Source organism: Diadema setosum, chromosome 8 (genome assembly GCF_964275005.1).
Source record: "Diadema setosum chromosome 8, eeDiaSeto1, whole genome shotgun sequence".
Classification (NCBI taxonomy): domain Eukaryota; kingdom Metazoa; phylum Echinodermata; class Echinoidea; order Diadematoida; family Diadematidae; genus Diadema; species Diadema setosum.
Window position 1 is genome coordinate 17,667,180 of NC_092692.1, and position 26,517 is coordinate 17,693,696.

Sequence of the window (26,517 nt, forward strand, 5' to 3'; positions counted from 1 at the left end):
CAAGTGGTCAGGGTAAACCACTTTTTATCAATTAGGTAGCAGCAGCAGCAGTAGAAGTAGTGGTAGTGTAGTAGCAGTTGTAGTGGTAGTAGTAGTGGTAGTCATAGTAGTTGTAGTATTGGTGGTGGTGGTGGTGGTAGTAATAGTATAGTAATAGTAGAAGTAGTAATAGTAGTAGTAGTAGTAGAAGTAGTAGCAGTAGAAGTAGTAGTATTTAGAAGTAGTATAGTAGCAGCAATAGTAGTACTTAGTAGTAGTAGTACAACTGTAGTAGTAGTAGTAGTAGTAGTAGTAGTTTAGTAGTAATAGTAGTACCTCTAAGTAGGAATAGCAGTACATGTAGTAGTAGTACTTTTAGTAGTACAATTATACATGTAGTAGTAGTATAAAACAATGAGAATGATAATTGGTTATTAATTGACAAGTTTACATGTAACTGTAATATCAGGATACTGATGACAATTATGATACCCATTATACGATATAAAAATAACAGTACGGTATGAGTAAATATCCATTAATATTTTTTAACATTTTCTAACATGCTGTGCCAAACATGGTGACAGTATTTTCTGCATGTTCACAAGATCTACTTGTACACTTGTACATATGCATATTATTAGTAGGTTGTGCTACCACAAAGGTATTATTCTAAAAGGTCATATGTACAAGATAAGAATGGGTTCCAAATAAAACAAATTTGATGCCGCATGCAGGAGTATGTAAAAAATTGCAAGGTATACCATCAGCCACAGGCTGGATTTAACACCACATCCAAAACTACATTCAGTCTTCTGGTCATGTACAGAGAGCGAGAATTATAGGACTAGAGACTATGGGTGCGTTTATCAACTCTTTTTCTCGGCAGAAACAGGTTTTCCAAATGGCTTTCAGACAATTTTTACAAGATGATAAACGCAAAGCTGTTTTGAAAGCCCTTTCGGAAAGCCTTTTCGAAAGCCGCAAATTTGTGCTTTCTGAAACAGGCTTCCTAAACAGGTTTCCAGAAACCTGTTTCTAGAAGCGAGATAAACGCAAAGCTGTTTTGAAACGGCTTTGTACTGCAGTTACAAACCATGCACGCCTTATATGACCTCTTCTCCTTGGGTCGAATTGCGCAATGCAGCTGTGCAGTGACAGGCCAGTTATCGTGTTTGCGAAGAGTTGATAAACCAGGTAATTATTTTGGAAGCCATTTCTAAAGGGCTTTGGAAATGGCTTTCGAAAGGGCTTTGGAAACAGCTCTTGAAAGCTGTTTCAACAGGGGAAAGATGATAAACGCAGCCATTATATCACATAAATCTCAAGGAAACAAAGCGTGCATGGAATACAATGAACAATGCCCGCTGCCCCCCCCCCCCCCAAATACTCTGAAAGATTCTCAGCCATCTAGTACATGATACAAGCACTACCACAGTCCATTATGGCAGGTATTATTGAACATGCTTATTACAAAAATCATCTCAAACACTGACTGTGTTTTTTTATCATTAAGCTCTAAACTACATTTGTATGTAGGATAGTAATGTACGTATGCAATATTGATAGGAAATCACTCCCAGATGGATATCTGGCACACACACCAAAAAGTATAATTCGTATCAAAGTATGCAAAACACATGCCAACATGATAATGTAGGATGAAAGTATTAGGGCATAACAAAGATGTTATGTTAAAGACCACAAGGAGAAAAAAAAATAATAAGAATATGTACCACTTGAGCACTATAACACAACATGTCACAGTTTCCTTCCAAAATCCTTCCCCATCAAAAAAACAACAACAACCAAACAACTTTTAAACCAGAAATGCAGACATCTATATAATATCAACATATAAATATAAGAGTCAATTAAATACATTGTACTTTCTTGAAAGTGAAAACAAACACATCTGTCAAAACATCAAGATTTTCTTCTACCCAGAACTTTTTATTGCTCAATCACCTAAACTTGATAGTACAGTATCCAAATGGCACAATCATCTGCACTACTGCTGCGTATCATCCATCTGGTTAAAAACAGGATGTGTTTATATTGTAAAAAAATATGCCCTGCTGAATACTACTAGCTCCTCAGTCCTGCTCTAACATGTGACATTCTGAGTAGGAAGTAGAATCCATGCCACCACTGTTGAGCTAGGAATTACATGAACTTCAAGAACGCAGCATTAACGTACAATGTACCAGCAGTTTGTATCGCACTGCAAGCAGGCCTACTATACATCTAATAATTGCTATTGTATGTAATACATCACAGTGCTTTTAATACTCCTTGCAAATTTAACGAGCTGACTAATACTTGCTATCGTTGATGCTACAAAGAAGTCTCCCGCATGGAATTCATAGAATTTGGTTCCATTTACATTAACATTATACCAGCAGTTTGTATCGCACTGCAAGCAGGCCTACTATACATCTAATAATTGCTATTGTATGTAATACATCACAGTGCTTTTAATACTCCTTGCAAATTTAACGAGCTGACTAATACTTGCTATCGTTGATGCTACAAAGAAGTCTCCCACATGGAATTCATAGAATTTGGTTCCCGTTACAGAAATATGTATATTCCACAAGATGGGAAATCAAGAACTTTTCTCCAGAAAATCAATAATACATTATACACCACTGTGATTGTCAATCCCAAATACAACCACTCAAAAAATTGTCATAGATTACTTGGCCCAATTCACAAAATATATGCCATTTCTGCAGTGAAACGTTTTACATCAGAAATAATGCATTGTAAATTGCAACCAGAATATTGATACAGTATACATGCTATACATGTACCAGTTTATGAACTGTATGAAAAATCCAGTCCCTTTGCATACTATGCATTACAGTTATGATTTTGCATTTGGTACAGTACCTGTCACATATATGAGTTACAAGAAAGTTTAATGACGAATGCAATTAATGTAGTCGACTGCTGAGTGCATTTTTACAGTGCACTGCTAGTAAAACCACCTATGATGTTGGAGTTAATATGCTCATTAATATGTGTGTGCTGTGTACAGAGATATCAAACAAGGTGACAAAATCTTACCTGCATTGGATAGGGCTATCAGCCCATTTTTTTTTTTTCAGAAATTGAAGCAATTTGAAGCAAAAACAAAGATATATCAGTAGAAAATTAATGTGATTCTAAATCATGGTAAACGTGGGTAAGCCAAACATGAAACAAAACTCCTCTTGATGGTGGAAGCAGCAAATTAAAGTGTGCATGTACTACAACACACAAACACACACAAGTACCAAAACCACAAGAGAGGGGAAAAAAAGCTTTGTGGGTGACAGCAAATAAAAAGGACATTCTACATTATGAGCATGATTGATTCAAAATTAAGGCAAAACAGGATGTTCCATGTTGTCATGCTAAAGTTCTATTTAAAAGAGACCTTGAAGCAAAATCATATTGGGATCAATGTAAATGATTTCATGTACATTGCACCTGACCACATCCAGACATAAATATGACACTATGATAAAATCCATGGATCTATGATGCTGCACATCACATTAGAACAAATGAACGCTAATGGAATAGATTTTCAGTTTGACAGAATTTAAACATACATCGCTGATTTGATCCAATTTTGAAGAGAGAAACAAAATGAATTGTAAAATGTGACCGAGATAAAGGAGAACTAGTCACACGGTTGGGATTCATCGTCATGATGATTACTCCTGCTCTTTATGTCAACAGTTGTAACATTCTATCAGTCAATTTGAAAATGGTAACAGATATCAGATATTTCACATGACTACCTTCTTGTCCCCTCAGATATAAAACTGACAGCTTGGTTTTATATAATTTCCGTGACATCAAACACCACTACCGGCAAATGATGCAAGGTGATATCACGTCTCTTTCCCCTATAATGCAACACTTTCATCATCCACAAGTTTCCATCCCATCCATATTGGTCTCACACCTGTAAATAATTCCCCATTGCAAATTAGGTCAGGACAACAGCAGTGCAATCCTGTTATAACAAAATTCCCATTTCAAGAAAGTAAAAATCCAGGCTATGTATAACATAATCCACTCTATTTTTTTTTCTTTTCACTGTTCATATTCATGATTGGTTATAACTAAATTTTGATATTGTGACAAAAGAAAACAGATGGTCCAGAGGATTTGTTATATAGCAGTAATCCATGTATCATGAAACTTTTCAATACCCCTTTACCCCCCCCCCCCCCACACACACACACACACACAAAAAAGTATGATTAACCAATGGGATACCTTTTTTTTTGGGGGGGGGGGGGAGGAACAATAATCTGCTTTAGTCACATTTTATAGATTCAGTGTGTTTCATATACAAAGTCAAGATGCTTCACTCTAATCCCAAACATCTATCATACTGGTTTTGGGTTTGTTTGGTCTTTTTTTTTTCAAATGTGTTTGCTTATTGATTCCACCTACTAAATGACAAAGTGCTTGGAGGCCAGCAGGGTGCAAACTATTCACAGGTAGGAGACCTACATTATACATTGTTGTTCCACAATACTGAACACCACCCAATGGCTGCCTAGTCTGGTTTCAAAGCTGTTGCTACCAATGATTGTAGTCTCTCAATCCTTCCACCACACAAATTGTGTGCACCCAATCTCTTTTGATAAACACATTAGTATGGACACAGACTATTTATGTTTTCATGGTTGCTAGCAACTTAAAATGAATGGGGGAGGGGGTCAAAATCAAAGGAGGAACTTGCAAAAGAGCAAAAAACTGAAGTGTACACATAAAAATCATTCAAAACCATAAAGGATCTATCATGAATTAATGTGGGATGGCTACAAGAAGGAGCAGAGGAAGATGGAAACATTTTAAGTACTTTAGCTAATATGCTACAACAGACAATAAAACGTCTACTTCTAGATTGCATTTATCAAAAATATTTGAAGAAGCCCACATTGCGAGCACAAATTTATTAATCACATTCATACTAGTTTCTTTCGCTCGTCATACAAATTTGAATTGCCTGACTGTTATCACGCTGGCATCATGAGCTGTAAAAGGAGGAATGTGCACGTGCATTTTAATTTCGCGAATTTCGCGAGAGCCAAGATTCGCAAAATTAAAAAGCACCCAAAATATCTTGTCTACACTGTATGCATTGAATGTCAGAGGTAACTCGTGAAAATTTCATACCGCGATAAAGTCCACTGGCTCCAATTTGCGAAAATTTCATGCCGCGAAAATACGTTTTACAGTATTTCATTGCTAAGATGTCTAAATATATATGATTAATAATCCTTATTATGATCTATTTGACTTGGGTGGAATGGCCTCAATGTGAAAAAATAAAAACAAAAATAATGGATTACGGACTTTTCTCTGAAAAAAAAAGAAGAAATGTATATTACATCTATATAAATTTTCAGCAAATCTACACATGGAAATGACATCACTTTAATAACTTTTCCTCTTAATTTACCATACTGCTTTAGGGACTGCTGCTACTGGCTAGTATTGTATTGTTGCATTAGCAGTTGTGGTGCATGCATATATGGGCACATTATTCTGTGAGAAATTTCACAAGGACAACATTCCACAGATCAATTCTCATTAAAAAAGAAAAGGAAAAAAGGACAGGTATAAACGAGGGCAATACATCAATGAAAAAAAAAAATGTTTAAGATAAGACAAGTGTGAAGAATGTATGTCTGCTGGTTCAAATACCCCAGTCATGTGATCACCAATAAGAAGTACCCCAAAGCAGTTACTGTGCTCCAATGATGACTGTAAACATCCCTTGAAGGATGCCCACACATTACTGAACCAAAAAATATAAACTGAAAAGTGATATTCTAGTAACACTTCACGTGGGTGCTGAGTGAAATACCCGAGCAAAAATTTTTCAAAAACCACCATGCCCATTACATGTTTGCAAGAACAAGATCTTTCCGACAGCTGTGTACACAAGTCCTGCAAAGTACAATCTCAACATCTCTTACAACATTCCATCTTCTAAAACAAAAAATAAACTAGAAATGTCGCTTTGGCGACTGGTATGCCTCCGCCATAATGCATGATTTTCCCAATAGGTCTAGATAGTACATGTGGACACTGTGTGATTACATTTTCACAAAATTGGCAAAATATTGGAATGACAAGTTTGTCACAAATGTGTTGAATGTTCACCTTCCTCGACGTAGGTTTAATTGGATGAATAGGAGAGCATGTATCTAGGGATTTAAGGACTTTAACTTGACTTTGAACCATTCATACATTTAGGCATTGAGTAATTTTCAAGGTACAGGTGTGGAGAAAAAGTGCAATTTCTGAATTGAATAGTAAATTGTTACCATTTTCATCTGACCCTTGACCCTAAAATTCATGAGATAATTACTTTCAGGTAGAACATGCATAATATGTACTAAGTTTCAAGGTAACTTGAGCCACTTCCGAGATATGGAGGAAAAAGTTAGTTCAGCACTTTCAATTGATCTTTGACCTTTTGACCTTTGAGGCAAAAAGAGAGAAAAAAAAACTTTCCAGAGAATTTCTATTAGGTTACACATGCATACACCAAGTGTAAAAAAAATAACCCTGCTGGCATTGCATAAATATGAGGGTAATAGTAAAATTTTGAAGTCTTGCACTTGACCTTTGACCCCTGACCTTTGACCCCATGAACCCTACATTCTCTAGATAATCACTTCCAGTCAGTACATGTATATACTATGTTCCATGAAGATACCTTGAACAACTTTCCAAGGTACATAGAAAAAAAGAAGTTTTAATATTTCTACTTGACCTTTTGACCTTTGACCTTTGACCTCATGACCCAAACTTTCACCAGAGAATCTTAATTGGGTAATACATGTATACACTAAGTTCCAAGAAACTATCTTCAGGCATTCAATAGATATGGTGGAAATAGTGAAATTTTATGTATTTGACCCTGACCTTTTGACCTTTGACCTTTGACCTCATGACCCAAACTTTCACCAGAGAATCTTAATTGGGTAAAACATGTATAACTAAGTTTCAAGAAAACATCTTCAGGCATTCAATAGATATGGTGGAAATAGTGACATTTTATGTATTTGACCCTGACCTTTTGACCTTTGACCTTTGACCTCATGACCCAAACTTTCACCAGAGAATCTTAATTGGGTAATACATGTATACACTAAGTTTCAAGAAAATATCTTCAGGCATTCAATAGATATGGTGGAAATAGTGAAATTTTATGTATTTGACCTTGACCTTTTGACCTTTGACCTTGAGCATGTGCACCCAAAAGTTGATAGGCACAACTTCACCCCCTAATACACATACATGCCAAGTTTCATTAGGATACCTCAACAGGTTTCGATAGTTACCTTGTCCACAAAATTCATTACGGACGGACGGAAGGACGGACGGACGGACGGACGGACGGACGGACGGACGGACAACCCGAAAACATAATGCCTCCGGCACCACTTCGTGGCGGAGGCATAACAAACATACAAAAAAAACTACATCTAATTGGAAGTATTAGCGCTAAAGGAAGTGACGTTTTAGGATATGAACCAAAAGGATGTCACACTTCCTATTCTAGAAGACCTGTTTGCTACACAGCCACAATTTTGCATACTAGTAAATTCTCTGTACAACTCTGAACTGCCATGTGTAAGACACATAGGGACCATTCTGATGATGATCAAATAGAAGCAGTTATCTGTCAAGCTAGTCAAATTCTAAGACTATAATCACAATGCACCATAAAATATATATCTCTATATTCTCTTATAAAATCACACTGGAACATACACATTTTTCAGTAAACATGAATCCAACTACAACTATATGCAGTAGCTGGATACCAATTGTGTAACACTCACCTGCTGATAGCTGGCAGGCTGCTGGGCATAGGGCGTAGTACCCTGAGGGGGGTAACCTGGTTGGGCAGCTGGATAGGGGGCTGGGGCCTGGCCCTGCGGAGGGTAGGGTGCACCCTGGCCAGGGTAAGGAACCCCTCCAGGTGGGTATGCTGTTTAATGTTACCAGAAGAAGAAGAAGAAGAAAAAAAAAAAAGAACCAAAATACATAACAAAACTCAAAGTGCACATGGTCCAGAATTATGTGCTTTATCCAGACCTCCCAACATTACTGACCGAAAAATGGGGATGATTTGGCTCAAAAGTAGGAAATCAAAGAGCAGTTTCCATAGGAGTGTGCAGTAAACCCAAAGAAAAATAGGAAACTCCTCCTGAAGCAAGAGCTGGGAATGGTCAAAATTCAGATTCTTTCCTCAAAATTTAGAATGGTTGGGAGGTCTGTTTATCAGTTGTAAATACCTCTACACACATATAGACACATATTGCACATCAAGAAAACAGGCACAAAGGTACTAACGGATACCACTTGGCTATTAAAAGTATGTATCCAGTAAACTTGAAACGATAAAAAAAAAGAGATAGGTATCAGTAGCTGCGAAATTCCCTTGCCTTGCCTGGCAGAACATTGAAATACTGGTCCACAATTCAGGAGATCCACATTTAATCATCTCTACTTTAGTTATTAAAGTTACTGGTATTCTATTGAAAAAAAAAAATACTAAACTCAATTTTGTGGAGAAATCTTGGATTTGATGCTGATGATTTTCTTTTTATTGTCACACCAAAAAGGTATATCTGAAGAAACAGTGGATATCCATGAAAGTGATAAATTTGTCAAGCAACAAGTTAAAAAAAAAAAATACTCATACTGTTTCAGACCGCAAAAAATGATGCATAACACTTTTAATAATCAGATGTGATCGTACAGGAACTTGGTATTCTGCTGTTTCCATTGAAACACGACCAAAAACATATTAACAGATAAATTTCCACTTTGATAACTCATTCTATATCATGTATGGGTATATGGTATATCATGTATGGGTATATGGTATATCATGTTTAGGTATTTTAAATTTGGACTGATTAAAGGCATGATTAAAGGCAATCTCTAGTTCTGTCAACATGCACAAGACATTCAAACCATTCAAATTCATGAATTTCTTCCGTCGAGATGTTTTCATTGCAACTGATTGACAAATTGCCCTACATCGACGTACATAAGCACTGAATTGATCATGGCTACTACTAAAACACTGATCAATTCAGTGCTTATGTACGTCGATGTAGGGAAATTTGTCAATCAGTTGCAATGAAAACATCTCGACGGAAGAAATTCATGAATTTGAATAACAAAGCAGTACCCGCTGCATGCTATAAGGATTAGAACCAACACTTGCTGTCGGGCGAAAGCTCGGTGGTCTAGTGGAGATGACGCCTGTCCGGTGACCAGGAGGTCGTAGGTTCGAATCCTGCTCGAGTATGTACGCCCATGATTTTTTTTATCATGGCTACTACTAAAACACTGATCAATTCAGTGCTTATGTACGTCGATGTAGGGCAATTTGTCAATCAGTTGCAATGAAAACATCTCAACGGAAGAAATTAATGAATTTGAATAACAAAGCAGTACCCGCTGCATGCTATAAGGATTAGAACCAACACTTGCTGTCGGGCGAAAGCTCGGTGGTCTAGTGGAGATGACGCCTGTCCGGTGACCAGGAGGTCGTAGGTTCGAATCCTGCTCGAGTATGTACGCCCATGATTTTTTTATCATGGCTACTACTAAAACACTGATCAATTCAGTGCTTATGTACGTCGATGTAGGGCAATTTGTCAATCAGTTGCAATGAAAACATCTCGACGGAAGAAATTCATGAATTTGAATAACAAAGCAGTACCCGCTGCATGCTATAAGGATTAGAACCAACACTTGCTGTCGGGCGAAAGCTCGGTGGTCTAGTGGAGATGACGCCTGTCCGGTGACCAGGAGGTCGTAGGTTCGAATCCTGCTCGAGTATGTACGCCCATGATTTTTTTATCATGGCTACTACTAAAACACTGATCAATTCAGTGCTTATGTACGTCGATGTAGGGCAATTTGTCAATCAGTTGCAATGAAAACATCTCGACGGAAGAAATTCATGAATTTGAATAACAAAGCAGTACCCGCTGCATGCTATAAGGATTAGAACCAACACTTGCTGTCGGGCGAAAGCTCGGTGGTCTAGTGGAGATGACGCCTGTCCGGTGACCAGGAGGTCGTAGGTTCGAATCCTGCTCGAGTATGTAGTACGCCCATGATTTTTTTATCATGGCTACTACTAAAACACTGATCAATTCAGTGCTTATGTACGTCGATGTAGGGCAATTTGTCAATTAGTTGCAACATTCAAACCACTTGTAAATACTGCAAATTCAAACTGACTGGCAAGAGGTCATATTATCATATCTTCCTCTGTATAATTTCCTGCTTGGTGGTACTATCAGTATGTCCCCCAAAAAAATTACAATCAAAATTTGGCATTGATAACATCCAATATGATTAAACTGTCCAAATGATACTTCAGGGTCTTAAAATACAACATCTTAGCACTTTTGCAGAAAACCCCATTCAATTCGGTTAAGCGGTCAGAGAGAAATGTGGATTGTTGTAGAGCATGTCATGAGTCTTTTCTTCCAAGTTTAGCTCTTGGATGCTCTTGGAACTGTATTAATGTGTTCAAACACAATAGACAGAACTTAGAGGAGAGAGATTCCTGACATGCTCTACAAAATTCCTCATTTCTCTTTAACCACTGTTCAAAGCAAATCAAATGGGGTTTTCTCCACTTTTCTGCAAGATGTGGGTAATAAGTTCCATTTTCATACCCTAAAATTGTATTTGGATTGATTTACTATTTTTAAAGTTATCGTTGGGGAGGGTATCATTGTAATTTTGGGGGGACATACGGTACTTGATTGTGGCTGAAGACCAACTAACCTTTGTCAGCATCCCCAGGATAAGGGGGAGGTGGTTGCTGTGGATTACTGCCGTCCATGATGGGTCTCACAACTTCTTGGCAATTAGTCTGGACAGTATAATATACATGAAAACAATTTCAGACACTTCACGAGAGAGCTCAAACAGAGAATGCAATATCTACAATTATATCTTTAATTGCTGCCAATATCACTGTAAATTTTAAAATTGTAACAGATACAACTGAACATCCTATTCTATAGGAAAATAGATCAACCCAAGCAAATCTCATTCTTACTTTGGTTGAGCTTCAGAACCCCACTTCTGTTTTAGTTTTAGGGCCATTCTGACATAAGAGAATTGCATTTTACTGGACAACTGTGAAAAAGAAGAAAACTAGTACATCACCAGAAATAACAAATAAATTCATATATATATATATATATATATATATATATATATATATATATATATATATATATATGAATATATATTTAAATGAATAAACAAAGAATAATGCCCACTGGCACATGATAATTCAAATTTGGAGTGATCTAGCTGTGTCCATCTTATTTTGAAAAAAAAAAAGTGCCCACTACAACTATAAAAAAAAAAATAATAAAAAAAAATTGTCAGTTGCTTGTTTTTTTTTTGTTTTTTTTTGTTTTGTTTTGTTTTTTTTTGGGGGGGGGGAGGGGGTCACATGACTTTGTGCTCACACTCCCTCTTCATGGTCACATGTTGCTTGTTTTGGGGGGGTCACATGACTTTCTGCTCACACTCCATGATCTCTATGGTCACATGGTGATGATAAGATTGCTCAACAGTGATGACTACTTCCTACAGCTGTACATCCTATAGACCTTGCCATAGTTGACTATACAGCATACTAGTACTGGTCTGCCATGTGAGAAGCATCCACATCACAAGCAGATCTACTTTGTATGCACCACATAATCAATACCTTGAGCATAGATAGTGCCATAGTCTGGTAATATTTTCATTGCAGTGTGGAAACCAAATCTAAAAGGGATATGTGGATTAGGTGAAAGCAGCGACATTAGTAGAGCACATCACCAGTGAAAGTTTGAGAAAAATCAGACAATCGATGCAAAAGTAATGAATTTGTAAAGTTTTGGTGTTAGAACCACTGGATGAGGAGACTACTAGAGGTTATGATGTCAAAAAAAAAATGATAAAAGGAAAAGAAATTTATAGATAAGTGTTTGGCGTAAATATTCTAAAGAGAATGGAAAACACCACTAAACACAAAACAACAACAACAACAACAACGTCATGTGTGAACAATAATGAGAACATACAGGGAATTCCACAAAAATTTATTATTATGAAAATTACACATTCCATCAACTTGACACTGACATAATGTTAAGGGTAGCTATTATTCCCCCTGCTTTCTGAAAGCGGTTAGTCAAGTGCTCTTTAATTACGCTAGGAAAGTGAATTTTTGTGAAATTCTCTCATTTTCTTTATATTGTTGTCCACATATGACATCATCTAGTAGTCTCCTCATCCAGTGGTTCCAACACTAAAATTTCAATAATTCATTACTTTTGCATCGATTGTCCGATTTTAGTCAATTAGAGTGAAAACATCTATAGTACTGGTAAGGGTTTGAGAACCCCTCTTGCACCATTTCATATTTGCATGCAATAATATCGAAAGAGTCTACCTAGAAACTTACCTGGCTGACGCAATGGCTGATGAGTCATTTTAGAGTATTTTGAGATCAAAAATAAAAGTCTGCATACCGACTATTATTCCAGGAGGATTGAGGTTATTATAAACTCAGTCTCAGGGACAACTTGGCCCTATTTCAGACAAGTTACACAAAGTTCGTGAGGATTGTGATCGCCATATTTTATTCATACTATGAATAAAATATGGCGATCACGATCCTTGCAAACTGCGTCACTGAGTGCGTATAAATTGTCTGAAATAATAGGGCCAAGTTGTCCCTGAGACAGAGTTTATAATAACCTGCATCCTTCTGGAATATCAGCCATAGGTGCACATTCATTTTGTATGCGCGCCAAAGAGGGTCTTTGATGCACGCATTGTATCAACTCTGCCCATAACTGCAACCAGCCAGACAGACTAGAAGGCGAAGGTTCCCAATAGTACAACACTGTACAATCCAGAGGGACAACTCGGCCCCCCATCAAAGCAAGGACGAGTAAGTTGTCCTGGAGTCCATGTTAGCCTGACCCCGTTCTCATCGCCAATCGGTTCTGAGATCGCGATCACTCATCTTCTTCTTCTTCCAGATGAGTGACTGCAATCAACATGCTGATTATTCTGTCTCTTTGTCAGGTAGGTTGGTATTGCACGGTGCAGTAGATTTTGAGTTTCACAGCAATATAATTTGTTTCGTTGAATATAATAACAGATAAATTTAATCTCAAGAAATAATAAAAGTTACCTTTTTGGTTAATATTTCGCATAAATTGCATCTTACCCCACGAATACCTTGTTATTACACTACAGCGTTATTCCACTCCTGTCTTACTCTTAGGCAACATATATACATGTACATTTTGGAGCGAAATTTGACAATTCTGCAGGCCAACCTGATATGTTTAACCTTAGTTTAAGCCCTCGCAAAATACGGCCCCGGCCCAGGAGGTGCCGATACCAAAACTTTACACCAGTGCCACCAGTAAGTGTAACACAGAACACAGTGAACACAGCACAACTCACTCAACTCAGACACGGAAGATCTGATAGGTTTTTCAGTCTATTAATGCGTAGAAAAATCGATAAAACTGGTAAAATCTTATCATGTCATATAGGGCTATATATCTACATATTTAAAGAGTCGAGTAGGGACGAACACATGACATACCGTTTATTAGCTTGATGGTCAGGAACCGCGAACCGCTGGCTCTGTCGCAATTCTTATTCACGATTTTAATAGGCCCACACGAATATTATAGTACAGTGTCACGCTAGAAGCCAAGTGTGTAGTAGTACAGTAGTAGTAGTAGTCAAAGAGACAGATTCAGTACGGTAGTACGTGTATCGCTGCTCAGATGTTATTGCGGTATGCGCAGTCAAATCCCGTAATGACCGACCATCTATCTGTTATTATCTTTCTACGTACTTATCTGTCTCTGCTGCGCTGCTTGTGTGTGACTGACAAAGTACGTGTAGCATGCATTTATCGAATGTGGTCTCTGCTTAGCTCAAGTGTATTAATTATTATCTACGTTTTATTAGAATTCATAGATAAAATTGAAAATAAAAAGAAAATCATATCTTATGAGTGGTTCCATTGCCATTTAATGGTAACTTAAGATAAGTATGACAGACCGATCGTTTAACTGCTAGTAATCCAGTAGTTTGATCTGGTAACGCAAATACGTAACGTCTGGAAATAAAGCTATAAATTGATCTTTGGTCAAGGCTTTAAATGTCGTAACTGTGAATATAAAAAGAAAGTATCGATTTTTATCAAAAGATATTACTATATTCTGATAAAAACACATATATGATGACTTAAGAATATCAATTAAGGTAATTAGATATGTTTTACACTCTATATGAAACACACTCTCTCGTTTAGTGACTACGACTTGGTGTACGGCAAAAGGTTACCGTTACGTCAGAAATATAAATAACTTTATCCATGCCACGCCTTCTTTCACTTTTTCCATGTAACATCGGCCTGACAGTGAGTACTAGACTGAGAAGTATTGACGCAACCAGGAACTTTGGATCATTGTTGACGTCACTCTTTGTTTGTACCGTGTAAATTTACCCCTTACCAGTACATGTATACACAGTAATGGAAAAATATGGAAATAGATTGTCACACATGACTGACAGTCTTGTGTTCGATTGATATGAAGGCAAAAGTTATTCAAGATGAATTATTATATAGCTTCCTATATTTTCTGCAATGTCTCTCGTTGTGAGTAAACTACTTACTTGAAAAGTGTATAATTATGTGTCACAAGAGATCATCATGTTGACTGAGTTTTCATTATAAAGGGTATTGGTTTTGATAGGCATTGACAAATACAATGTACCACTGGGCAAACCAGGGAAGAGGAAGAGACATTAGACTTTCTGCAGATAGTAAAACCTTTGTGGTTGTTACATTCAAATAACTTCAATGGAAGTACTAGCCGTCGGCTACGTAGTGTGGATACTTCGGATATACAATGGATGTATGCTTAGTTTGGGTCTAAGCTCACTTATGTGAACGTGGGTTCGATTCCCACTCGTAACTTTCCTCACGCGCAACCCGACATTTTGACACTTCTTTGTGTTTTAGCTTGTATGGGCTCTTTTACCAACATTTCTCCAGTTAAAGTAAACGGGCTCTTTGACTAACAGTATTGCATACACGCTCAGTTGCTAAGCTGAGATTTACTGTAAGAGTTCTGACAAGCCATGAGGAAGATAACTACAGTATACAGATCAGCAACTTGCATGCAATTCATATCGCAAGTATATAATCGAATAATGACCCAGATTTGTAACAGCAGTATATACAGCTTCTTCTTCTTCTTCTTCTGATTAAGTCTGCCTCCTTCAATAGGCTAAAGATTTATGCAGACTGCAAGAATGTACTACATGTACACTATGATATTGATGTGATATGAATACTATACAAGATCATAACCAAATGATACTATATCATAATGATGAAAATGATGATGATGATGATGATGGTGATTCAAGAAGGACACAATCAAAAAATAAATTTAGGAGTCTAATTATTGTTGTCAAAATTATTACTTTCATTATTGTTATTATGATTATTATTATTATCATCATCATCATCATCATCATCATCATCATCATTATCATTTTAATATCCTCATCACCATCGTCATCATCATATCGAATAAGAAGTTTAAAGCGCTTTATAAAGTCATTATCATATTGACTGAGTTTTCGTAATAAGGGGTAGGCCCTAATATTGACGTCCCATTGTGAACTACTTTAGCAAACCAGGGGAGGGGAAGAGATTTTCACTTTCCAGGTAAACCTTGGCGGTGTGTTACATTGATTCAGTGCTAGTACTTGCCGTCGGCTACGCAGTGTGGATACTTCGGATATACAATGGATGTATGCTTAGTTGTGGCCTAAGCTCACTTATGTGAACGTGGGTTCGATTCCCACTCGTAACTTTCCTCACGCGCAACCCGACATTTTTGACACTTCTTATCATCTTTAGAATTGGGCTCTTTTACTAGCATTTCTCAAGTTATATTCAAGTAAACGGACTCTGTTATTATCATTATTATATCATCATCATCATCATCATCATCACCATCATTATCCTCATCGTATCGAGCGCGGAGTTTATAAGCACGTTAGAGGCACTGTCATGCTAACTAAGTTTTCATAATACACTATATAAAGGGTATATGGTTTTAAACCGACATTGACGTCCCACGTACTCAGAAGGCCTACTACTAAGCAAACCAGGGGAAGAGGGGGGGGGGGTTCACGAATGACTTAAGTCGAACTTTAAATTCAACACTGACTAAAAATTATGATATACCGCTGGTTTCCTTGTTCAATTTTATCAGACTAATCACCACCCACTTTACATTATCATTACTGTTCACAGAATAATTCTTTGGTTAGCTATTTTATCTTGTATTTTCAATGGCTAGAATTTACAAGAAAAAATGTCTACAAAATCTTCATTTTCATTTGAGAGTTGAGCAACATTGAAGACACACACACAGCATAACATAATTTTTTAGTCAATCTTGAATTTTAAGATCGACTTGGCTCCTTTGTGAAACAGGCCTCATGGAAGAGGAAGAGGCATCTAACTTTCCTGGTAAAACCTTGCATGGTTGTTACGTTGAAATATTTTCAGTGCAAACAGTGTGGATACTTCGGAGCGTTTTCAAAAGTGGGGGGAGGGGCACTTCCGGGTTTATTCAGCTAACCAGCAAAAAAAAAAATGAAAATAATAACATTAATATTAATAATTATAATAATTAAAGAAACAATAATAACAACAATAATAATAATGATAATTATTATTTTTTTATTATTATTATTGTTATTATCATTATTATTATTATTATTATTATTATTATTATTATTATTATTATTATTATTATCATCATCATCATTATTACAAATTATCATTATTATCATAGGGGGCATAATACTGTTAAACAAGGCATTTCCGGAATATGAAAGCATAAACTGCAATTGAAGCAAAAATAGTTGTTCTTTGTTTATAATAATTGTCAGTTACAATACCTTCGTTGGTCGAAATCATAAAACCATGAAAGTAGAAAATAATGATCACCGCAATATTTTTTTTTTTGATGAATTCAGGAATTTCTCATTTACCTTGTAGTCATTATTCTCTTCTAGAGACATACTCTATGCAGCAACCATAAAATGATTTGGCTGTCCATTTTGGATTCCATACTGTTTTGTTTGTTTCTTTTTGTTTCAAGTTTCATGGTTTAGACACCATTGCTTTTGTTTGTTTGTATGTTTGTTTGTGTAATTTGATTGAGTAGTATACATTCCACCTCCTCCATGCACATACACACACACACACACACACACACACACACACACACGCACACACTACATTTTGGTGCTTTCAAAGAATTAAAAAAAAAAGGAAATCGATATGAAATAACTGACGCAAGAAATCCATGACATTCCAAGGATTATTTCCCAAAATTCTTGCAATATGGGGGTAGGGGATTTCTCCATGTCCGAAGAAGAAGCACTATCCCTGATACAATGAATATTCCTAACACATAACCCTCCCCCCCCCCCGAAAAAAGGATAACTATATAGTATAGCAACAACAACAACAACAAATACTATGCGAGGCATTTCCAGCCTGACAAAGTGAAATGCTCACAAAGGCCACTAGGTCTGTGAGTGCATCCCTGTCGATATACCAAGTACTGCACTCATGATGGTGACATATCGAACTCGAAGTACGTCATCATGCGACATTGTACTTACAGTCAACAAGCAAGCTTTTAGACTCCAATTTAACCATGTATTTTAACAAATTGTGCATTTAGACGGCCTTCGCGAGTAAGTTTGGGTCATTGGGTTCAACACCACTGCTTTATTAGCCGCTATAGCTCAGAAAGTTTTCAACACTCTGTTAATAAGCAGATTTTGACTTGCTTCTCACAGCACGTCATTCTCACGCGCTTATGATTCAATAACGCTTTTCATACAGTCATCGCTAAATCCACTGATACAGTATATGCGTTAGTGCTCTCCCTGGATTAAAGCAGCCTGCAAGAACATTGAATGATCATCTAAGGTGTGTGAACGAGAATCGGACAAGCCGTTGCAATATAGAAGCAACATTGTCATCACGTGCAAAATGTATGCAAAGTCCTATACATACACTTTTTTTCTTCAGCAATTCTTATGATGAGATCAAGTGTGATTGGTGGACATTAATTTCATGAAGCTTATTGCATTTTCCCCTGATGACACCCCTTCTCAAGATTTTTTTTTTTTTTGCTTTGTAATGTCCTTTTTATTTGCTCTGTCCTGTATAAAGAGAAGTGCATGCTACAAACTATAGGCTTTTCAGCATGCAGTTCCTTCCATTTTCGACAACTCTTCCTTGATACAATTCAGTTAGTTTGCATATGCATTATTATGTTCTTTTATTATGTTTTAAAATTATGTTCTTTTTACTGTAAAGAAAAAAAATGAGCTGCATTGATTTCGTATGTACAGTATATGCAAAATAATGTCATGTTGTACTTTATACTTTATGTTGGAAATGAATTAAAATGAAATTTCAATTTCAATTTCAATTCATTTATTTTTCATTCTTCTTTTTTTCAACAAAACATAACGCATAATATATTTGGAATTACATCATAAACATAAACATTCAACTTTGTAAAAGATAAATGATACAAATAAACAAAAGAATGCATACTGGCAAAAAAGTACTAAGTTATGCTTCAGTTGAGGAAAAAAAAAAGAACTGAGAGGTCCACTAAAAAGCAAGCTTGTATGTTGTGAACCACTCAAAAAATGAACAAACTTATGAATTACTCATTTACAAATACTTATCACAGTTATAATTTACGACAGAACGGAACAAGACAGGAGAAATACAAACGACATGACACGACTTGACAAAAAAGACGGAAAGATTGGGGAGAGAGAAAGGAAAAGAAAAAAAGAGAAAGAGAATAAGAGAATGCCTACACGCTGAACTATCGAAATAGAACAGGGGGTGATTGAGAATGTGCTTCAGAGGGCTGGTACTGCACGCAGCTGTGCAGGGATTTAATGGCTATTGCATAATAATCCATGTAATCCATTACGTAATAATGAAGTCAGTAAACGAAAGATTGGTGGATGGATGATGAACCCTGAGGTTGATGAGATCTAACTAATGACGAAATATATCAAAGAGGATTTAAGAGAAATGATTTCAACTTGCGCTTAAAAGAATGCAAAGAAGGGGAATTTTTTATTTCACAGCTTAATGAATTCCAAAATCTAGGACCGGTGTATATAAATGTACTCTGAGCTAATAAAGTTCTCAGGAGGGGCAAATGAAACTCGTTAGATTGTCTAGTCGGATAATTATGAAAAAACTGATTCCGTGGAAACATTGAATTGAAAATACTGGGAAGTGCATTTGCATTGTAATTAAACATAAACTGACCAAGCTGAAAAAAATACAAATCTTTGATTTTCAAAATCTTATATTTAGTAAACAATAGCTCTGAATGGGAACGTGGCGGGACGCCGCATATGATACGAAGTACCTTTTTTTGCAGTATAAAAATAGTAATTTATCTAATAAAGTTTGATGGGCACTACCCCATGCTAGGAGTCCGTAATTAAGATACGGTAAAATCAGAGAAAAATACAAGGTCAACAAAGAGGACATTGGAATATGAGACTTGAGTCTATTTATGATACCAATATTACGTGAAATGATTGTACTAATGTTAATAATGTGCGGTCTCCATGAAAGTTTATCATCCACTGTGATACCAAGGAATTTTATATGAGATACACGTTCTAACAGAGTGTCATCAAAAATGATATTTGTGCGCAAAGCTTCTACAGAATTGCTAAAAAGCATATACTTAGTTTTCTTGAGATTAAGTGATAATTTATTAGCTCTTATCCACCGAGTAACTTTTTTCAGTTCAGAATTAACAATGCTTACGAGAGTATCTGGATTTCGGTGAGAAAAGAAAACATTGGAATCATCAGCAAAAAGTATAAATGAGAGTATATCAGATGATCTACAAAAGTCATTAATATAAATAATAAAAAGTAAAGGTCCTAATAAGCTACCCTGTGGGACGCCACATTTAATAAATTCTAGATTTGAGTTATTCTCGTTCAGAGATACATATTGTTTTCGATTTTGTAGGTAACTCCTGAACCACTCCAAGGCCTTCCCCCGTATTCCATAATGAGACAATTTATATAATAAAATGTCATGATTTATCGTATCGAAGGCCTTGGAGAAGTCCAGGAAGATACCAATAAGATGAGAATGATTATCAATGGTATGCGCGGCGTGGTCAATAAACTTCAAAAGGGCATGAATGGTACTGTGTTTCTGACGAAACCCAAATTGAGAATTTGTAAAAACATTATGAAAATTAAGAAAATTAATTGTTCTCAGTACAAACACCAATTTTTCCAAAATTTTAGATAAGGATGAAAGCAAAGAAATGGGTCTATAATTACTTACATCAAATTCATCTCCTTTTTTAAATAAAGGAAAAACCTTAGCTATTTTCATAATTTCAGGAAAAACACCACTTAGTATAGATTTATTGAAAATATATGAAAGTGGGTCAGCAATTGATGATATAATTCCCTTTAAAATAAAATTACTTATATCATCATAACCGGCACTTCGTTTATTATTCATTGCAGTAACAATATCTATTATTTCATATTTTGTAGTTGGAACAAAAAAAATTGAACTAGAATTAGGTTGACCTAAAAATGTAGAAAAATGAATATTTGACTGTGGTACTTTTTCTGCCAGATTTTCCCCAATCATTGAAAAATAAGAGTTAAAAATATCAACTATATCATTAGGATCTTCAACAATTTTATTATCATATTTTAACTTTGTAATATTTAATTTCTTTTTTGATATATTCATAGCCTGCTGCAATATCTTCCATGTATTCTTTATATCATGTTTATATTTCTCTAACTGAATCATATAATATTTCCTCTTTTCCAACCGTATAATCTTCGTTAAGATATTTTTATACGAAGTGTATTTATTTTTTGACTTCTCAGTTTTTTTCATTTTGAATTTATAATATAACCTATTTTTCCTATTTATTGAACGAAGAACAGATTTTGAAATCCATGGAAGTTTAGGAGACGTTTTATAATTAACTAACTTATCTTTTATTTTAGGAATATATTCATCTAAATATTTATTCATAATCCCTGAAAAATTTTCAAATGATGCATTTGCGTCATCATTATCATAAACACTAGACCAGTCAGCCCTATCTAAGCAAGCACCAAGGCTAGCCAAATTTTCCGGTGAAGCTCTACGTCTAAATGAAGAAAATTGAAACTTATTAACCAAATGTTTAAGATCAAAATATGTTATGATAGGGAAATGATCAGTTATATCAGATAAAATTATAGCAGAATTTAAAATCTGCACAGAATTAGAAAAAATATTATCAAGGAGGGTTGCGGAGTGATTTGTAACACGAGTTGGCTTCGAAATTAGTGGCAAGAAAGAGGCTGACAAAAACATTTCAAGAAATTCTTGAGATGTGATATCATCATTCCTAATCAAATCAATATTAAAATCACCCATTATGAAAATGCTTTTATTGATAAACAAAGGACTTTTTAATAAATTTGTCATACAATTCAAAAAATCCTTGGAACTAGAACTTGGGGGTCTATAAACAATACCAATTATAATATTCTTACTTTGCGGAATACAAATTTCCACAAACAAAGTCTCTACAATATCATTCATTACATTTAATTCATCACAAACACTAAATTCAAATTTTTCAGATAAATAAAAAGCAACTCCACCACCCGTCCTGTTTACTCTGTTATTAACAATAAACTCATAACCATTTAATGCATACGGCAAATTAACGTCAAATGATAACCATGTTTCAGTTAAACCTATTACTGAAATTTGTTGTTTATTTTGATTACCTAATAATATCTGCAACTCATCAAAATGTTTATTAATACTCCTTATATTTAAATGTAACATAGAAAATATGCTTTGTGAAAAACTTTTTGTATAATCTTTAAACTGATCAACAGTTACATATTTAGAAGGAATTTGAGGGGAGTCATATTCAAAATCAAAATCATTATATATATCTTTTGAAGATGAGTTTACATTATTAACAATAAGATCGTCAAAAAAAGCAGGCGATTGTGACTTATTCCGACTTGATTCCGAAGGGGAACCTCTAAACAGATCAAAGAGTTCATCATCATCTAGGGGATCAAATGCTACATTAAGTCGATTAGCCATAAAAAGAGGCATAACGTATATGAAGGCATGTCAAATGACGAGTTAGCAAAGGAATGAAATTTTTTGGCACAAAAGATGCACGGACAATTCCGGGTTCACGGATAGTACAGCGAGTAGGCAAATTCACGAAAACATAGACTTTAGGCAACATAATCAAAGAACACAGAATACATAAACAACATAGGAAGAAAGCGTACACACAAATAGTCAAAGCCTGTAAAAGAACTTTGACAGAACCAGTGCAAAGCATATAAACGGACATGGAGAATGAATGAAATGAATGAATATCCTGATTGCAACTTGTTCGTTCAATTTAGCATTTCGGTCAATGAAATTCGCACATGTGCCTTTCGAATTCGTAAAACGGGCATTCAAATTGGCACGTGCTCTTCAGTCATTCAAATTCACCAGCACTGGCGGAAAATGGTATTTCAGTCATTCAATTTCGCGTATGGGCAGTCAAATTCAAAACATGTTCATTCAAATTGGCGTAATGTTATTTCTATTTTGAAAAGGTAAGAACCGTGATTTATATGTATCTAAATGTGAATTTTTGTTTCATCCACACACTGTTAAGTATATAGTAAAGGTATCTTTGACCCTAAATAACTCAAGTTTGTTGTTCTGTTTGTTGTTCTTTCATACTATGTTATCAGAACTATACATGCCATGCTTGCACCAGTTATACCATAGATTCACTTCACTTTCTTATGTCCAGTCATGGCAGCACGAGTTAGTACAGGCGTATCTCTCAAGAAGACAGGGAAAGAATCATAGAAGCATTTGAGGGTAATAACCTTGACAAATTGATGGCTAGAGCTGAGCCAATAACTTTTATTTATTCCTAATGATAATTAACGTGATCTAGCACCCACCAAATGAAAATAATGAAACATGCAGATGAAAGAAATAATCACGATGTAAATTGAAGCCTCCTTCTCCCAATTATTAACAAAACAAACTTAAGATCAATGTATCTGTGAATGAAATAATGCTATCGAACATCATAAACACATACACATGTTTTGAAAGTACTGTTGCAAAGGTGATATCAGAATAAAAGCATAAACGTGTCTGCTACATTGACTGCAGTAAATGCGAAATTGGATGCCCAAGAATGAATTCGAATGAACGAGCGCAGCGTATACGTGATCACGTGACTATATCGTGCTAAACTGAATGAACGATTTGCGAAATGGTGCTTGTCTTACGAATTTGAACTGAAAAAGTGCTGATTCGAATGATGTAATAGGTAATTTGAATGCTCCAAAATGAATTTGAATGAAAAGATTATAAAACTGAAATACCGAACATGCCGTCTAGGCTAAATTGTGCTAAATTGAATGCACCAATTATATAGGAATTGGACTGAAAAAGGTGCGAAATTGGCCGGGAAAACCTATATATACTTCATTGAACCGGATGTTAGTTTGTTGTTGGGTTTTTTTTTTTTGTTTGTTTGTTAGAAATGAAGACATCATCATAATCGTGACGTATTAGCATTCGACATGCTTTGAGTTCTTGATGGGATGTTTCAATGTGTGTGTGTGTGTGTGCGTTTACTATAGTCACAGTGCTAGTTGTTAGTTTTTCGTTGTCTGTCTTTCTCTGTTCCTTCGAATACGATATCAGCAGAATTTCCTAAAATCTCAGATAACAATCTACAAGTTATCATTCAGTTCACAGTTCAGTTCAGTTTAGCTTGGCATTTATTTCCATCCATCTATAACCAAAATTGAAAATGCATACACTACACATTCATCGTAACTTTTATGATTTTGTATATATAGAAATGCATAATTACGGATCGTAACGTTTATGATAAACTATAGAAAATATACATTCGTAAAATGATAAAGAATAGAAATGCGCACTTTTAAAGTTTGACAAAAAGGTAGCTAGACACAACATTGGGGTGGGGGGGGGGGGGGAAGTGATCCACTGGAAAGCAAAGCTTGTAAAACGTGTATCATTTAACTCGCGCTATTTGATACTTTGTCATCCAAAGTCAATTCATGTACAGAAGGTAACATCAACATCATAATTATACAAAGTGGCAATTTCAAAATACAAAGAATGCAATTAAGACAATGCCAACATTGTTACAACCTACAGATACTAGAAAATTGAGCCATGTGTACCCGGAAAAGACAAACACAATAGTAAGTACACACGTATTATGAATCCTTTCATATACATATGAATAAAAGACAACACAACATCCCAGCAAACACATATCGTTTTTAGAACGTTTCCTCAACGTTATTTTTTTTTTTATTTTTTTTTTAGGTTCCGTACGTCTTCGTCTAAAACAAACGTGTTTTCTTTTCTTTTCTTTTTTTGATAACGTCAAAGTTTGGACTGTTTGACATGTTTGTTTGTTTTTTTTTTTTTGGAAAACGTTTTAAAAACGTCAATGGACGTTACAAAACGTTTTTATTACGTCTTCGTCATTTATAAACGTCCACGAAATGTTTGTATTAGGCCTGCTACATCGACTTTGTCTTTTATGAACCTTTAAAAATGTTTATATTTGGTCCACTACGTCTGTGTCATTGGTCTCTTTATTATGAATATTCATGATTATTTATGAATATTCAAATAAGAAATTTAGAATTGGAAAACTAGTGGAAATATAGATAAAAGACACTGAAATCTTAAGTATTTATGCTGGGTTCAAACTTTCTATCTGTGTTGAAAATTGTATTTACGTTATTGTTCAGTTAGTCACAATTTCAAACTGTGTTAGGAAGAGGTATTTTCATTTTTCAATAGGCCTAATTAAGATATGCGTGATTTTATTTTAGTAACCATGTTTTCACGCATTCCGAAATTTTGCCAGTATATAAAAGAATGTGATACGTATACATCAACTTGAGGTATAGGGTGATTTTCTGTTTTTGAACGTTCTAGACTTCCTTTTAAAAGTTTTGTGGTCGTCCGCAGAACGTCCACTGAAAGTCTTGAATATCCTTACAAGGTTTTCTGACGTCTATAACATTAAAAAGTTTTTCAGCAAGTCCTTCAAAATTGTGAAAGGTTTTTCATTGTTTTTGTAACATTAAACCCCGTTTTTAACGTCCATTTCAAACGTTTTAAATACGTCAAAAAACCTTCCACAAAAAGACGTTCTGAAAACGTTTTGACAAAAGTCCAAATAACGATCTTGGAACGTTTAAAGAACGTTCAGAAAACGTCCAATTGTTATCTGGGATACAAAGAGGAGCGCACATTCTTTCCTGAATGTAGGCCTATATACATGAATGTGTGCTCATGCCTGCGGTGAGAGATTTGCAAGTAAAAAAAAATGACTCTGTGTACTGCATTTACACTTTTCAAGGGTTTGCAGAGAAGGAGCTTTTCGTTTGATGGGTGTGTCTACAATCGCGCGAGGGGCTTGTGCTGCACGTCCACTCATGGCGACCCCCGGGAAGATTTTTTTTTATACCATTTTGGCTAATTTGCGAGTTTGCTCAGCTGAAATGTAAAAATACAAATTAATTCTTTTCACCCTGGGTCCAATGTCATTTATCACTTTAGAGCATAGTGGGTTTTGGGTTTTTTTTAACGCTAAATTGCTATCCAGTCATCTTCTTAGATGGAAAATGAAACAAATAGATAAACAAACAAACAAACATTCCAGGAAACGTCGCGGAGATGTCTCCGTGCAGATGACTAGGGAGATTTGAGTCGCCACAAGGTCGCCAACTTTATAGTCTCCATGCAGCCCAATGAAATACAAACTTTAAGGTTTGTTGTTGTGTTGGTTTGTGCGTGTGTGTGTGTGCGTGTGTGTCTGTGTGTGTGCGTGTTTCGTGCAGGGCAAAGACAGGCCGAACTAACGTAAGAAAAACTTGGGATAGTTTAACAAATCGGAGTGCTCAGATCCGGCAGTCGGCACAAAATTTAACTTAGGCATCGTCACAGATGGATTTGGTGACGTATAGTTGGTTACCACGCATAGCGTTGGGACGCCAGTCCTGAAGCCGATAATATGAAGCATATCGATCGACGCTTTGAAATCGATGATATGTATGTATTCACACAGATGACTGGCATGCCACGATTCAGGTGTTTCCAAGGACCGTATGTATATGGTGTATTCCAAGGTTGGGGAAGTAAACACAATGCGTTGCCCTAATATTAGAAGTATAGAAGAGTATTAAAAGAGTTTGAAT

The 26,517-nt window shown here is 35.7% G+C and overlaps 1 protein-coding gene across 2 annotated transcripts in view; it reads right to left on the reverse strand.

Annotated features, from left to right (window-relative positions):
* The window catches only part of LOC140231936 (lipopolysaccharide-induced tumor necrosis factor-alpha factor homolog), a 32,626-nt gene extending 18,866 nt beyond the window's left edge, over positions 1-13,760 (reverse strand). The window contains exons 1-4 of one of the 2 annotated variants that reach the window (XM_072312082.1): positions 13,676-13,760; positions 10,831-10,918; positions 7,851-7,999; positions 3,052-3,066 (exon numbers count right to left, since the gene is read on the reverse strand). In XM_072312082.1, coding sequence (XP_072168183.1) covers positions 3,052-3,066; positions 7,851-7,999; positions 10,831-10,888 — 222 coding nt within the window. In that variant the 5' untranslated portion in view covers positions 10,889-10,918; positions 13,676-13,760. The remainder of the gene's footprint in view (positions 1-3,051; positions 3,067-7,850; positions 8,000-10,830; positions 10,919-13,675) is intronic. The other variant, XM_072312083.1, reaches the window with a different exon arrangement.
* Between the last annotated feature and the right edge of the window lie 12,757 nt (positions 13,761-26,517).